We start from the raw sequence: 13,782 nt of genomic DNA on the forward strand, positions 1-13,782 counted from the left end.
AGTCTCTCTCTCTATTATTGTTGTTGTTATTATTATTACCCTAGTTGTATTGTGGACATTAAAAGTAATATATTTCCACTATTTCTTTTTCAAAAGCCACAGTTACCATCCTTGCCAGTGATGATGGTCATGGAGTTTTGTCATTCAATAACAGTGATCACTTTTTCCTAAGGGAGCAGTCAGCTCTCCACTTGATGGAAAGTGTTGCTGTACTGTACATAATTAGAGAACCTCCCCAGGGGATATTTGGCACTGTGACTGTTCAGTATCTTGTGAGAGAAATAAATTCTTCAACTGCATCAGTGGATCTGACCCCTTCACAAGGATATATCATGCTGGAAGAGGGAGTCAGATTCAAGGTAATATGCAGGTGGTTATTACAATGTAAGAGAAGTAGGCTTGTTTCAGCTACCTGAGAAGCATACAGAGATGTCCATGTTTTATGTTAGACTTGATTTCCTGTTGTATTTTTTTATTTCTTGTTATTTTAGGAATGAGATATCAAAGATTGTGAATATGTCAATATGCTATGTGAAAATGTAGAGAAAATGAAATATTCTAACACTAATTTCTATGTAGTCATTTAATCCCATTACTTTTGGAATATTTATGCCTTTTTGCAGCAGTTCAGATAAATAGCAAACAATATAATGCATAGGATACATTTAGAGAAACTGAGGAACAATTTCCTTGTATATACTTGGCACATGGCTATGTTTCTATTCTGAAATTTGCATCTTACATACAATCTACTTGAATAATAGAGCTAAAATATAATACAATATTTCATTCTTTATAGTGAGAATACTTTAATTCCTCTCAGTTGTACAGAATACATTACTGGAAGTGCAAGAAAATGTGGCAGTAATTAATGTTTCTCAAACAACAAAAATGTAAATTCTGGGTAGGAAGAGGACCTAGTCCCTGGGGGCGGGGCTGGGGGAGGTTGCCCCCACTCAAAAAAAGTCAACCTAGAAAATGGATGATCTTGTTGTTGAACTAGTTTTCTATTGATTTTTATTCATTTAGGGTGAAATTCTGGCCCTATTGAAGTCAATGGGTATTTTGCCTTTCCCCTCAATGAAGTGAGGATTTCATTTTTATTGTCTAAATAAAACACCTATAATAAAAGCTCATATGTACTGTGCAATAAGTCCTAAAAACATACTCAGATGAAAGTGGTCCTTCATAAAAATTCACATGGCCTAAGACATCCAACTGACCAAAACAAAACCTCAAAAGAACAGAAAGTAAAATAATGTTCAGCCAAAAGCCTGGCTGAGAGAAGAGAAAAAGTCTTGAGAATCTGAAGTTTTCTATGTGGATTCAGTCATGGGGAGCAAGTTTGTATGATGTGTGGGTTTTAGAGCTATTCAGGAAATGTTTTTTGATCCCGTGAAAGATTAAAAAAAGGTTTCATTCATCAACATTGTTCTAAAGTTTTCAGCTTTTTGTCAAAAACCCGTAAACCCCAAAACTGTTTTATTGTCTGAAAAAAATTGCTTTCATTTTTAAAATGAGACATTGCTGAAATTTCTGTTCTAATGAAAAAGCATTTTGAATGAAACATTTTGACCAGCTCTAGTGGGGTTTTATTTAATAAAATTGTCACCACTCTTGGACCATTTTCAGGGACTAGTGGAGCTTAACTGATGGAGAGCCTGGAATATGGGCAATGAAAGTCAAAATACATACATTTAAACTGTTGTGATAGGACATAGGAAAGCCCATAGTATCTTAAATGGGTCCTACACCATGGAGAGCTTTAGCACAAGCTCTTTGAATTGCATTTGGAATTGAATTAGTAGCCAGTGTAGCACAGATGTTATGTGGAAACATTAACCCAGCCTACTCAGAAGTTGGAGACTCATAAAAGTACACTCCAAATATTGTAGAAATTTTACCGGGAGCAAGCAAAGGTCTGTATCTGAAAGGTCTGTATGGCAAGGTCTGTATCTGAAAGGTCACAGGCTCCTGGTAAGCTGTAGATACATTGCTGTTATCTGTATAACCGCAAGCAGCAAAACTGTATGTATCTGTATATCTGTTGCTTGCATATGATATTGGAAAAGGATGATGCTTATGCACAATTGAAGGTAAAAGTACTACAATACTCTCCTGTTCCTCTGTGTTACCATTTACCAACCTGGAAGGCAGGCCTTCCTCGGAGGGGTCCCACTCAATCCAGTGGCAGGTGGAGCAGAAAAGAGCAGCAGGAGTGGAGAAAGTTTCATGACTTCAGATACATTCCTTCCCTCCACTCTCTGAGTTCATAAACACACAGTGCAAATATGCCCCTGTACTTTTAGTGAAGCAGATAGTTGCCAGCTTTCTCTTTCTGCTCCTTGGGATCTATACTGTAGATATCAGATCAGCAAACATGTACTAAACAGGGCTGTAGGTTCAGGCAGTCCACTCATGCCCTCTGTTCCTCTGGCCCTTAGCTCAGTTGCAATAATATTATTTATTTGTATTACCATAGTGCCCAGGAGGAGGCCCAGTCACAGACCAGGACCCCATTGTGCTTGTTGCAGTAACAATCAGAGAACAAAAAGACAGTGCCTGCCCCAAAGAGCCACCTTTATATTCACTGGGTATAAAGCTGTCTGGTCAGTGGGAAAGAGGGATGGGGGGTGGGGGGTGGGGAGACAGACCAAGAAAGGAAAATAAATATAAAAGAAGTTGAGGGCTTTGTTTGCTTTAAAGAAAGAAATAGAAAGGGAAGAGGTGTGTTCATCTGCTAAGCCTTCAAAGGGGCACTCCGGAAGAAAAAGGTTACAATCACTACTCTAGTTTAATTCCCAGCCCCCTCTCCTTGCTGGCACTGTTTCTGTATTGTCCAGTTTCAGTAACTGCTATTTGACTCCCATCCTGATGTACACTTTAAGCACTGAAAGCACAGGAATATCAGCAGCTGGTGAAGTTGGTATGTCTTAGGCCTGGTCCACACTGGGGGGGGAGGTCGATCTAAGTTATGTACATGAATAACGTAGCTGAATTCAACATACTTAGATCTACTCACCGCGGTGTCTTCACAGTGGTGAGTCAACTGCTGACGCTCCCCCGTCGACTCCGCCTGCGCCTCTCGCACCGGCGGAGTACAGGAGTCGACGGGAGACCGCTCAGGGGTTGATTTATCCGGCGGGTAGTATAGACATACCCTTAGTGACTTCATGTACTTGTTTTGCTCTCAGACTCTGCACATTTCTGCCATACTAGATGAAGAACCAGAAATGGATGAACATTTTATTGTCACTCTCTTCAGCCCAATGGGAGGAGCCAGACTTGGCACAAGAATGGAAACTATGATCACGGTGTTACAGAACCAAGCCCCATTGGGGCTTTTTAGTGTCTATCCAGTTACAAATAGGTACAGTACACTAATTCAGTTATAAAGAGGGTAATTATTCATATTCTGTAGACAAGATAATTCTCTGCATCTTTCTTTGGTGGACCTGTTTACAAGAAAACAAGGTAATGAGCAATCCACAGTTTTAGGTAATTGAAAATCTTTAAAAATGTCTGGTGTCTGTTAAATAACATTGCTTCTATACCAGAGAGCAGAAGATTAAACTATTCTTCACCAGAATATAGAGCATTGACACTTAAAAAAAAAAAATTGGACCCAGAGCTGGCGTAACTGAGTTTTTAGATTCAGATTGTCCTCTTGCTACTGCTACTTTATTGTTTTAGCCATATAACTCGTATATTTATTATGTATCTAAATTGTTCTTTGAGTGTGTTATGGGAAGAAAGAGTCAGCATGAAGACTAACTTCCTTTTCAACTGTTCTTTAACAGCATATTTATAATCAGATACACAAAATTACTATGTTAAAAGAACATTATTCAAATTGCAAAGTCAAAGGAGCAACTCAAAAGTTAAGAAATGTAAGATTTAGTCTCACCTATTCAGAATCCCTGTCTCGATCTTCTCCCCTTCCACCACAACTCCCAGTCTCCTGGCTCAGCCAATCCCAGGCCCCTCCATCCCTGTGTCCTCATTTGATCTCTTTCCCTGCAGCCCTGGCCTCCAGTTGCACCCATCCCCACCCACATTTTCCATCGCTACCGGGTCTTAGTCACTCTTCTGCATTCCTTCTCTAATTTCAGTTCTTCCCCCACCTTCCAGCCCCCAGTCTTTTTTCTCAGTCTGGTCAAGTTCCTTTCCCACACCCCAAACTCATCTGATCTGTCTTGCTCCCCTACCTGGGCCTCCTGTACCCCTAACCCATGTTTTCCGTCCCCACTGTCTCACCTCCTTCCCCCTGCACCTCCTGATTCTCAGTCCCAATATCCTTGTCCAGCCTGTCCCAGTTTCCCCTACTCTGGCTCCTCATCTTATCTCAGTCTCCCTTCACTGACTTGCAGTTCCAGTCTCCCCACTCCATGCCAGCCAGGCTGCAGTTCCAATTTCCACTCCTCCAAGCTCCTTGTCCCAGTCGGCTCCCCTTTTCTCTTGTCCCCTCTGCATTTGAATCAGGCAACTTCCTCCTCCATGCTGCCCTAGCCCAGCAGGGAGTGGTCACTGAGCATACAGGAGAGACAGGCTCCCTGCTCTCAGTGCAGGTGCCCAGACCCAAGAAAGCCCACCACAGCCTAGAACTGCAGTTGCATCAAATGTCCTGCTCTTACCTGGATGGAGCTTGCCCAGTGCAAATGGAATCTTTGGAGAACTCAGCTGATAATCCAAGTCTCTGATGAGCATGTGAGAACTGCAGTCTTTCAAAGGCTTATAATTTGGTCAAACTTGGGCCAATTTTTATGGGGATTGCAAAAGGCACATCCTGACACAAAGGCCACCAGTATGCCAAATTTCAAATCCTTGAGCCAAAGTGTAGAGGTGATTGAGTCAAAGAAAAGATCACCAGAATTTTTAACATGGGTAAAATGTTTCATTTCATTCCTAGAAATGGCTGAACAATTTAGCTGAAATTTTCCAAAACACTCAGCCTGACAGACATGTAAACCTTTATCCCAAATGATTAAAGTTTGCCCAACTTATAAGCAGCTGAAACCAGGGTCTTATAATGGGAAGTATTGGGCAACCTTGATAGTGGTGCTACCAGCAGCCCCACCTGTAAGGAAACCAGCTGCTAGCGATTTCTTTCCATCACTATTGTTTATTCTACCACTGAAGCTGTACCATGTAAATTATGTTTTTCAGAACGCCAATTCATACATTGTTTTCTTGATTTTTGCAATTCTCACATTTAGGACAAGTTCTCTGATAATTGAAGAAGCCAACAGTACCATTTATTTGAAAGTATCCCGAACTAATGGGCTCAATATGTCTGTGAGTGTGGAGTGGGAGACCTTGTCCAATACTGCATTCGGCATAAGTAAGTTCTTTTCTCAATGAATGTTACTTTTATTAAAAGTTAACAACAATAAACTGGCCAAGGAGGCAGAGAGACTAGTTTTGAAATGTAAATCCGTTTTTCAGAGTTGATAAAATAAACTCCTGCATTAAAAGATTTCTTTGAGTGTGTTAAGATTCAATAGAGCAAGTCCACTAACTGTCACTTCTGTCAGAGTTGAGAGACTTCTGAAATCTCCCCTACCTCACATCAGTTTATATGGACCAGTATTATCACTAGACTTCTCTTAAATAAGACATGGTCGTAGTAGTATTCTTGTAGCATCCACAATATGCAGAAGTACTGTCCATACAGTTAAGATGCCTGTCTGTGTCTGAAAGAGCTTATATTATAAAGCCTCAGTCCTGGCACATGCTCAATTTTAGGCAGTGTGAGTACATCCATTGGAGTCCCATATGGCTACTCACAGTGCCTAAAGATAAGCACTTATGTAAATCTTTGCAGGATTGAGGCCTAAATAACTTCAGTGGGGCTACTCATATGAGCAAAGATGCTCACATAACAGTTGGCAGGATTGGGGTCCAAGCTTTCGTTTTTGTAATTTAATTCTGACAACACATTCAAAATATCCAAGTTAAACAGATCTGTACATTATGCAAGTCTTTCCAAGTCTGACTTCTGTCTCATCTTGGTGGTGATTGGGGAAAAATTCTTTTGTATGTTTTTGTGTGGCCTTTCCATAAGCTTGCTTTATTTTGATCCTAGCTGAATTCCAATATGACCCATTAAGAACTACATTCTGTCCACCAAAGATTCCCTGTATGACTTACTTGTATGTTGAGAATACATATTACAAAAACATTCATCTGTTGAGTTCTCATTGTTTTAACCTCTGGATGCATTTACGCTAATAAAATGCAAGTTCTGAGTGATGTCAGCAGTGTTATTCCTCCTGGCATTAGGTCTGAATTTAGCTTGTGAAATCAAAGATAAGATTGGAAACCCCCTCATGTATACTCTAGTAACTAGTATTTTTAATGTATTGCAGAGGGTGGTATCAGTGTGCTGTCTGTCTTACAAAGTTTTGTGGAAGAGTCAGTATCTAGCTGGTGTTTCTTTACATCAGGAGAGTCTTTATATGGTGTTCTGTTGCGGACCTCCCCAGCTAGCTTTTCTTCTATCTATCAATGGAGAGGAGTTTTTGTTCCCATTGAGGTAAATGTTTTTATTTTAATCCATTTTGCATGGATGGTACTAATTGATTTGTAAAGTCCAGTTACCTCATCAACTTTCTTTATGGTTCTCCTTTCAGGACTTCAGTATACGGAATCCTCAGAGTTGTGTGACATTTCACATCAATGGTGCTGCCTTTCTAGTGATTACTCATGGAGGAACCAAACAGGAATCTTCCAACAATCATGTGTATACATTCACACCTGGACTCAGGGTACTACTGGTAAGACTTCTACCTTATTTTAGATGCTTTAGAAAAAAACATTCCTGGGAGGCCAATTTAGTATTGAGCTCCAGCACAGTACTTGTGCTCTGCAATGACATAAAATATGGCATTTTATAATAAGATGTTCATATACTCTAGTGTCAAGATCTTAATTTTTATGAATTTAATGAATGAAATTAAATTCTGGTAACACTGAATTAAAATCAGCTGGTGCAGCACTATTTACTTAAAAGGAGTTTTACTTGTTTATGCCAGAGCTTGTCTATAATGTTTTCATGATATTTTCATGTGGAAATTATTGAACAGTCAGATCTGTGTAATCATGGAACTTTTTTGATGTTTTAACAAAGTTTTGTATTGAATAACATTCCTCCATTAGGCAAATTAGCCATATATGAAGAACTTGAATCACTTCCCAAAGTTTTCCTGTCCTTGTGCCTTCTTTACAGATACAGACTCTCTCAGTTCCAGAAACCAGAGATGTAAAACACTTCACTGTCAACAGAAAAGATTATTTAATTATTGCAAGTCATACAACTGACTCCAAATCCATACAGGTTGGAATGATCTCCCCTTTTCATTTTTAATATGTGTGCGGTATACATTTAGCTCTGATTAGAAATTCCTAAGTGGCAATCAGCATAATGGTATTTAAGTACTATTGACTTGTGTAGCGGGGCGTCGACTCACTGCTGCGGTGCCTCCTGCTGGTCATCCTGGAAAATAGCTCTGTCCACTCAGAAGCGCCCTCTGCAGGCTGGTGTCTCGCTTTCCGCTGGCCCCGGTGCCCCTCCCGGACCCCGGTGCCCCTTCTCTCGGGGTTCTGCCCCCTGCAGTACCCTGCGGTCTCGCTGGGTCTCCCCTCCCCAGGGAACCCCCAAAACCCTATCCCCACCTCGCCTCAGTCTTTGGCTACTGCCAATCACCGTCTAGCCCCCGCTCACTGGGGTGGACTGCAGTATAATTGCCACTCATCACTGGCAAGGAGGGTTTGGACCTGCTGCTTCTGCCTACCGTTGGGCTGCCCCACTGCAACCCCAGTACCTTTTCTGGGCCTTTAGCAAGGCCTGCAGCCTGGGGGTTTTCCAGGCTGGAGCTCCCCAGCTCCTCTGGCCTTTCCCCAGCCCTGCTCCACTCTAGGTACTCTGTTCAGCTCCCCAGCAGCCAGGCCCGTCTCCCTCAATAGCTAGAGAGAGTCTCTCTCTGTTTAGCTTCTGGCCCCAGCCCTCTTATAAGGGCCAGCTGGGCCCTGATTAAGCTGGCCAAAGCTGTGGTCAGTGACTCACTCGGCTTCTCACAGCTGTTCTCACTCCCTTTCCTTGCTGCAGCCCTCTCCAGGGCTGCTTTTAACTCCTTCAGGGCTGGAGCGGGGTGACCACCCCGCTACAACTTGCTACCCCGAATTCTACAAGAAGCTGAATAAAAATGAAGTTTACAGACTGATTTGGGTTTACCAGTATTGTCTGCATGAACTTATACAAATATACCAGATGTGAATCATTATTAGAAATCCTCCTACTTTGAAAGTTATGTCATTTAGTACTTGTGCTAAGGGGAAGTAGGCAGCCTTAGAGACAGAAGTTCTCATCTTCAGAACAGATAAACCTGCATGCAGCTTCTTTATACCACCCTACCACTGTACCTCAACCTTCATGTGGAGGGACTATCTTTAGATGTAAGTGGTAGCTCAGTGTCCAAGCCCATTCCATTTTTCACCTTCTGGCTGAGGCGACCAACAAGAGTACCCCGGGTGGGGGTGATTTTGCAATGCAGATGCTTGTCTACTAGGAACTGGAAGGAGAAAACAAACTGAATTCACTGAGCAGCCATTAGATGTTAATGATTCAGAGGATAATTAAAATAATCTAAAGTCTTCAGCATGACATCTGATTTCTGTTAGCACAATCTGACTGTACTTAGATCTAAAGAAAAAAAATTATTTATCATTTCCCATAGGTTTTCCAGTGGAATGATGGCCTTTTTGTATTGCATCATCAACTCCCAATTTATGGAGCTCTGCACATGGCCCTATTTCCCAGAGGAGGTTTTATGTACCTAGCAGTTTCCCTGTCGAATTCCAGCCAACACCCCCTTCTGTACCAATGGTCAGATAACGAGTTTCAAAAACTTCATCAAGTGCCAGTAAATGGAATAACACATATGGAGGCCTTGACTTCTGGGTCTGATATCTATTTAATAGTTGCAAAAGGTATGTTGCATGATACAAGAACATGAGTTTATGCTGGTCTGTCTGCTGGGAAAGACACTTGGCTCAGCAGTGTAGGCAGGGATTTAAGCTTGAGAGGAGAGAGGCCACACTTTCTCATGAGAATTTTATCCGGGACAATCTGTTTTATTTATTGGACAGATAGAAGTGTTGCATCCGTTTTCAAGTACGTGCAGAATAAGTGAAGTGTTGATTTCCAACATACACTTTTCCCAGGAACATTGAGGGTTATTAAATCCTTTCTATTGGTTGCTGTTAGCATCCTCTGCAACGTATGTGCTGTGCAGAATTCATGGAACAGCAGTGGAGATGATTGTTATGCCACAATGTGATCCATTAGGCAGTCCTGCTTTCCTAACACACCCTTCTGTGTCTGGTGAAAAGGCTTATGGTACACTTCCCACTTAACTATGCATTGTCTTGCATTTGTCATTTTGTGCCCCAACAACCTTAACATTCTGAGGTGTGTGGGTGTGCATACATAGAAGCTATTAAATGATCAACATTTGCCAACCGTTGTCCCAGTTACCATCGATATCTTCTGTCTAAGCATAGAGGAATATGTGGTAATCTGGCTCTCTACGTGGTAAGATCTGGTAAATGCAGACATTTTGATGTGAACCAGCATTGCAGGTGTTTAATCATTGGTCAGATTCATTGTGGAGTCAAGCTTGAGATTTATTCCCTTTCCCCTTTGCAGAATCCAGTAATTCAAGTGAAGTTTTTGTCTGGAAGACAGGACAATCTTCCTTCAGGCATTTTCAGTACCTTTCTTCTAGCGCGATAAACAAAATCCACACCTTCGTGCCTTCTTCAGGTTTAGGTAAGTTTTAGGTGAAAACAGTCCTTATTCCAATAGTAGCTTTTACGCTAGTGGTAGGACCTTACTGAAAATAGTGCTAAGACAATGTGGTAGCTGCATGTCAGTCCATCATTCTTCTGGTGATGTGAATCAGCACCAAACAAATTACAATGACACACAGAAAGGATGGAAGACCTTGCAGCTCAAAATAGCAAAAATACTCCAGAAGTAAGGCAATGTTGCAAATATATAAACATAATTACTCTGGTGCTGATGCAGCAGATTTAATTAAGGTCTTCGTTTGAGAGAGACTGTGCACTTAATTGGGTTCCTGATTTGACAGAGCTCCAAGGTGCCGGATGACCTCCAAAAGACAGAAAGGCTGACCTCTGGTTTATGGAGTAATGTTGACAGGAGATCTGGAAGAAACAGGCAGAAGCAGATGGGAAGTGTACTAAATGTGACTACTATACAAATAATAATGGGGACTGCCCTTTCCTGGCCAGAGCATGTTTCAGTTTTTTTAAATATGGTTTTGCACACTGGAATAACTTATTTGGGCCTACAGTAACTCATCACTTAACATTGTAAACTTGTTCACCTTAGCCTCTAAGGATAGAACAAGAAGCAATGGGCTTAAACTGCAGCAAGGGAGGTCTAGGTTGGACATTAGGAAAAAGTTCCTAACTGTCAGGGTGGTTAAACACTGGAATAAATTGCCTAGGGAGATTGTGGAATCTCCATCTCTGGAGATATTTAAGAGTAGGTTAGATAAATGTCTATCAGGGATGGTCTAGACAGTATTTGGTCCTGCCATGCGGGCAGGGGACTGGACTCGATGACCTCTCGAGGTCCCTTCCAGTCCTAGAATCTATGAATCTATGAATTGTAGTTATGTTCCTGAAAAATTTGACATTAAGCAAAATGATATTAAGCGAATCCAATTTCCCCATAAGAATTAATGTAAATTTGGAGGTGGGGGGTTAGGTTACAGGGAATTTTTTTTCGCCAGACAAAAGACATTATGTGCAGTTTGACTCTCAGCTGTGACTAGGTAAGTGAATATCCTCTGGCCCCAGAGTTCTGGTGAGGGTGTGGGCCAACAGCACCCCCACTCCTAGGCCTTCAGAGTCCTCCCCGTGCAAGCTCTGAGAGTTTGGGCTCGACACGGGAGCCAGGCAGAGCAAGCAAGCGGCAGCACATAGGAAGGGACACTGTGCTGCATCCTTCCCCAGCACCCGATGGGGATGTCTCCGCTGGCCTCTGAGAAGCAGATCACACAAATGCCTGCTCCAGTTAGTCACTGAATGCCCCGTCACCTCCCAGGGTGCTGGAGAGACCAGTTGTCTCCTAGGGGAACCAATCTGCCAGGTTGCATTACATGGTATGCTCAGGACGCACAACTCAGAGGCACTGGGCCTCTAGATCCCTGCAGAGCTGGAGACCGTCATGGGCTTCTGGGGCCCCAGGCGCTGACTTTTCAAACTGCTGGGGGGTGCTTGATCCCCAACTCTGCCCCAGGCCCTGCCCCCACTCCACCCCTTCCCCCAAGACCCCCCCGCCTCTTCCAATCCCCACTCCACTCCCGCCCCACCTCTAAGCCCAGTTCCGCCCACGAGCGCACCGCGTCCTCGCTCCTCCCCGCTCCCTCCCAGCCTCCCTGCATGCCATGAAACAGCTGATTGCAAAGAAGGAGGGGGAAGCGCTGATCCACAGGGCCCGCCGATGGGCGGGAGGCGCTGGGGGGGGGGTGGAGAGCGTTAGAACAGCGCGCAACTTTAAACGAGCATGTTCACTAATAGAACAGCAACTTAATAACGAAACTACTTTAACCGGGATGACTTTAAGTGAGGAGTTACTGTATTCTGAACTCCCTTGCTGGCGGTACACTGATGTAAAACTGGTGTAAGTGGATCAACATCAGGTGCTTCCCTGCAGAACTTCATTTAGGACTTGAAATGTAACTGCTGAAATAAATAAGTGAATAAAAATACTGAACAAATGTTCTTTTGTCTCAGACCTTGAAAGCAAGACTGGTCAGTGAGTTCCTGTGAGCAAGCATCTCTGGGATTGCACTGAGAAAACTATTACATGTGTCTCTGAGCTTTTCCTTTGATTTTCTTCTTCTTTTTTAAATGCAGTCCATGTGCTACTAGCTGGTAAGGATCGATCAGCACTGTATTCCTGGAATTCAGAAGTAAACCAGTTCTCTCTAGTGCTGGAAGCACCCCCTGCTAATCATATCACTTCAGTTACTATGAGATCACTTAACTCCAACAAAAGTCTAATTGTTCTGTCTGGAGATTCTTACTCCCAGATTTATGAACTGACCAAAGTCTCCAATGAGTCAGATTTTATACCTAGGTAGGTTTCTCATTTTATACCTCTCATCTTGCAGCTCCTCTTCATTTTTTAAAATGTTTCTTGTGATACTCTCTAAAACAGCAACTAGATATATTAGACTCCAGCCCTGTAAGTACTCTGTGGGTAGAACTCTCATTGATATCCCTAAGAGTTTTCAACATAAGGGCTGTTACAAAATCCATTGAAGTCAATGAGTGTCTCTTAGTGGACTGTTGATCATGCCCACGTAGTGCTTGCAATTATGTTCCTTACTCTTGCGTTTATATATAAAAAAAGCATTTATTGTGGTTGAATGAGGATCCCATTCATCATGAATTTTTGGTCTTGTTTAATTACTTTGATTCATTGAGAAAGACAAGGTGGGTGAGGTAATATGATTGTTATTTCCTTTCTATAAAAAACCCTTTCAAGTAAAATTATCCTTTGATGAATAAAAACATTAATTCAAACTCTTAAAAAAAAAACCAAAAAACTTGATGTTTTAAAATCCAAAGCTTTCAAAGGCCAATCTTCCATATTTATTAATTTTGAACCTTAATATTCCTGTTTTCATATGACATTCGTGTTGTACTACTTACTTTTTATAATTTTTAACTCAAATGTATAAATTTATTAATTTTTACTGTATAACATTTATGGATGTTTTGTGTATTACAAATTTTTGCTGTTTTCTCTATCCCCTGGGTTAGTTTTTTCCCCTCATTTTTAAGATCAGGGTTCCAGTTTTGGTCTCTTGATTGATGTTTTAATTTATATGCACCCATATCAGTTTATGCATCTCTTTAATTCTCTTTCATGCATTATAAATAAAGCTAGATGTTTGTCATGATAGAAAATGTGACAGGTTTTTTTTAATAAAATGTCTTAGTATTTGTTTCCCTGACAAATCTATCCCTCAACTAAGGAAGATTCTTAAATTATTTTTTACAAATTTACTGTATATATGTCTAGTGTGGTACAGGATGGAATATGATTTTAAACTTTCAAATAATAGATTTTAAGTTATATCTCATGATTTATTGTAAAAAATAATTAAACGTTACCACAAATATTGTGGGCCATGTCTTTACCTTTTTTTAAACTGAAATTATGACACCTGTATTTCTTTCATGGAAAATCCATGATTATTCCCCATTTTGCCACAACAAACTACTATTAATTATAATTATTTTGTGTGTGTTTTTATGCTAGTTCAGGTGAATTGATATTTGAGCCTGGAGACATGGAAGTTGTGCTGGCAGTCAATATCCTTGATGACATAATCCCAGAGGAAGAAGAGTTCTTCACAGTGTGGCTGAAAAATCCCAAAGGAGGTGCAGAGATTGGTGCTAGTGGTTATGTTAACATAATTATTCCATCTAATGACAATGCTCATGGAGTCATTGCATTTGCTCAGGTAACAATACTAAATTAAGTCACGAGAATATAGATATACTTTGTCCAGAACGAAGGACGCTAACATGTAAAAACTGAAAACAGAAAAGGTGATGGGCCTGATTCTCCATTGCCTTTTATCATTCTAATTTAGTGTTGCTTTATACCCACTCAGCATAGACGTAAGTGGCTAAGCAGGGTGCAAGGTAGTACAAAACAGTCCCAGTATCTGTACC

The 13,782-nt window shown here is 41.3% G+C and overlaps 1 protein-coding gene across 1 annotated transcript in view; it reads left to right on the top strand.

Moving 5' to 3' along the window:
- The window catches only part of ADGRV1 (adhesion G protein-coupled receptor V1), a 444,841-nt gene that overhangs the window by 124,118 nt on the left and 306,941 nt on the right, over positions 1 to 13,782 (top strand). Inside the window, exons 45-54 of the mRNA XM_065406543.1 lie at positions 97 to 359; positions 3,195 to 3,370; positions 5,217 to 5,341; positions 6,369 to 6,535; positions 6,633 to 6,776; positions 7,229 to 7,336; positions 8,736 to 8,988; positions 9,707 to 9,829; positions 11,950 to 12,172; positions 13,364 to 13,568. Of these exons, the coding sequence (XP_065262615.1) occupies positions 97 to 359; positions 3,195 to 3,370; positions 5,217 to 5,341; positions 6,369 to 6,535; positions 6,633 to 6,776; positions 7,229 to 7,336; positions 8,736 to 8,988; positions 9,707 to 9,829; positions 11,950 to 12,172; positions 13,364 to 13,568 (1,787 nt within the window). The remainder of the gene's footprint in view (positions 1 to 96; positions 360 to 3,194; positions 3,371 to 5,216; positions 5,342 to 6,368; positions 6,536 to 6,632; positions 6,777 to 7,228; positions 7,337 to 8,735; positions 8,989 to 9,706; positions 9,830 to 11,949; positions 12,173 to 13,363; positions 13,569 to 13,782) is intronic.

This window comes from Emys orbicularis, chromosome 6 (assembly GCF_028017835.1).
Source record: "Emys orbicularis isolate rEmyOrb1 chromosome 6, rEmyOrb1.hap1, whole genome shotgun sequence".
In the NCBI taxonomy this organism is placed as follows: domain Eukaryota; kingdom Metazoa; phylum Chordata; order Testudines; family Emydidae; genus Emys; species Emys orbicularis.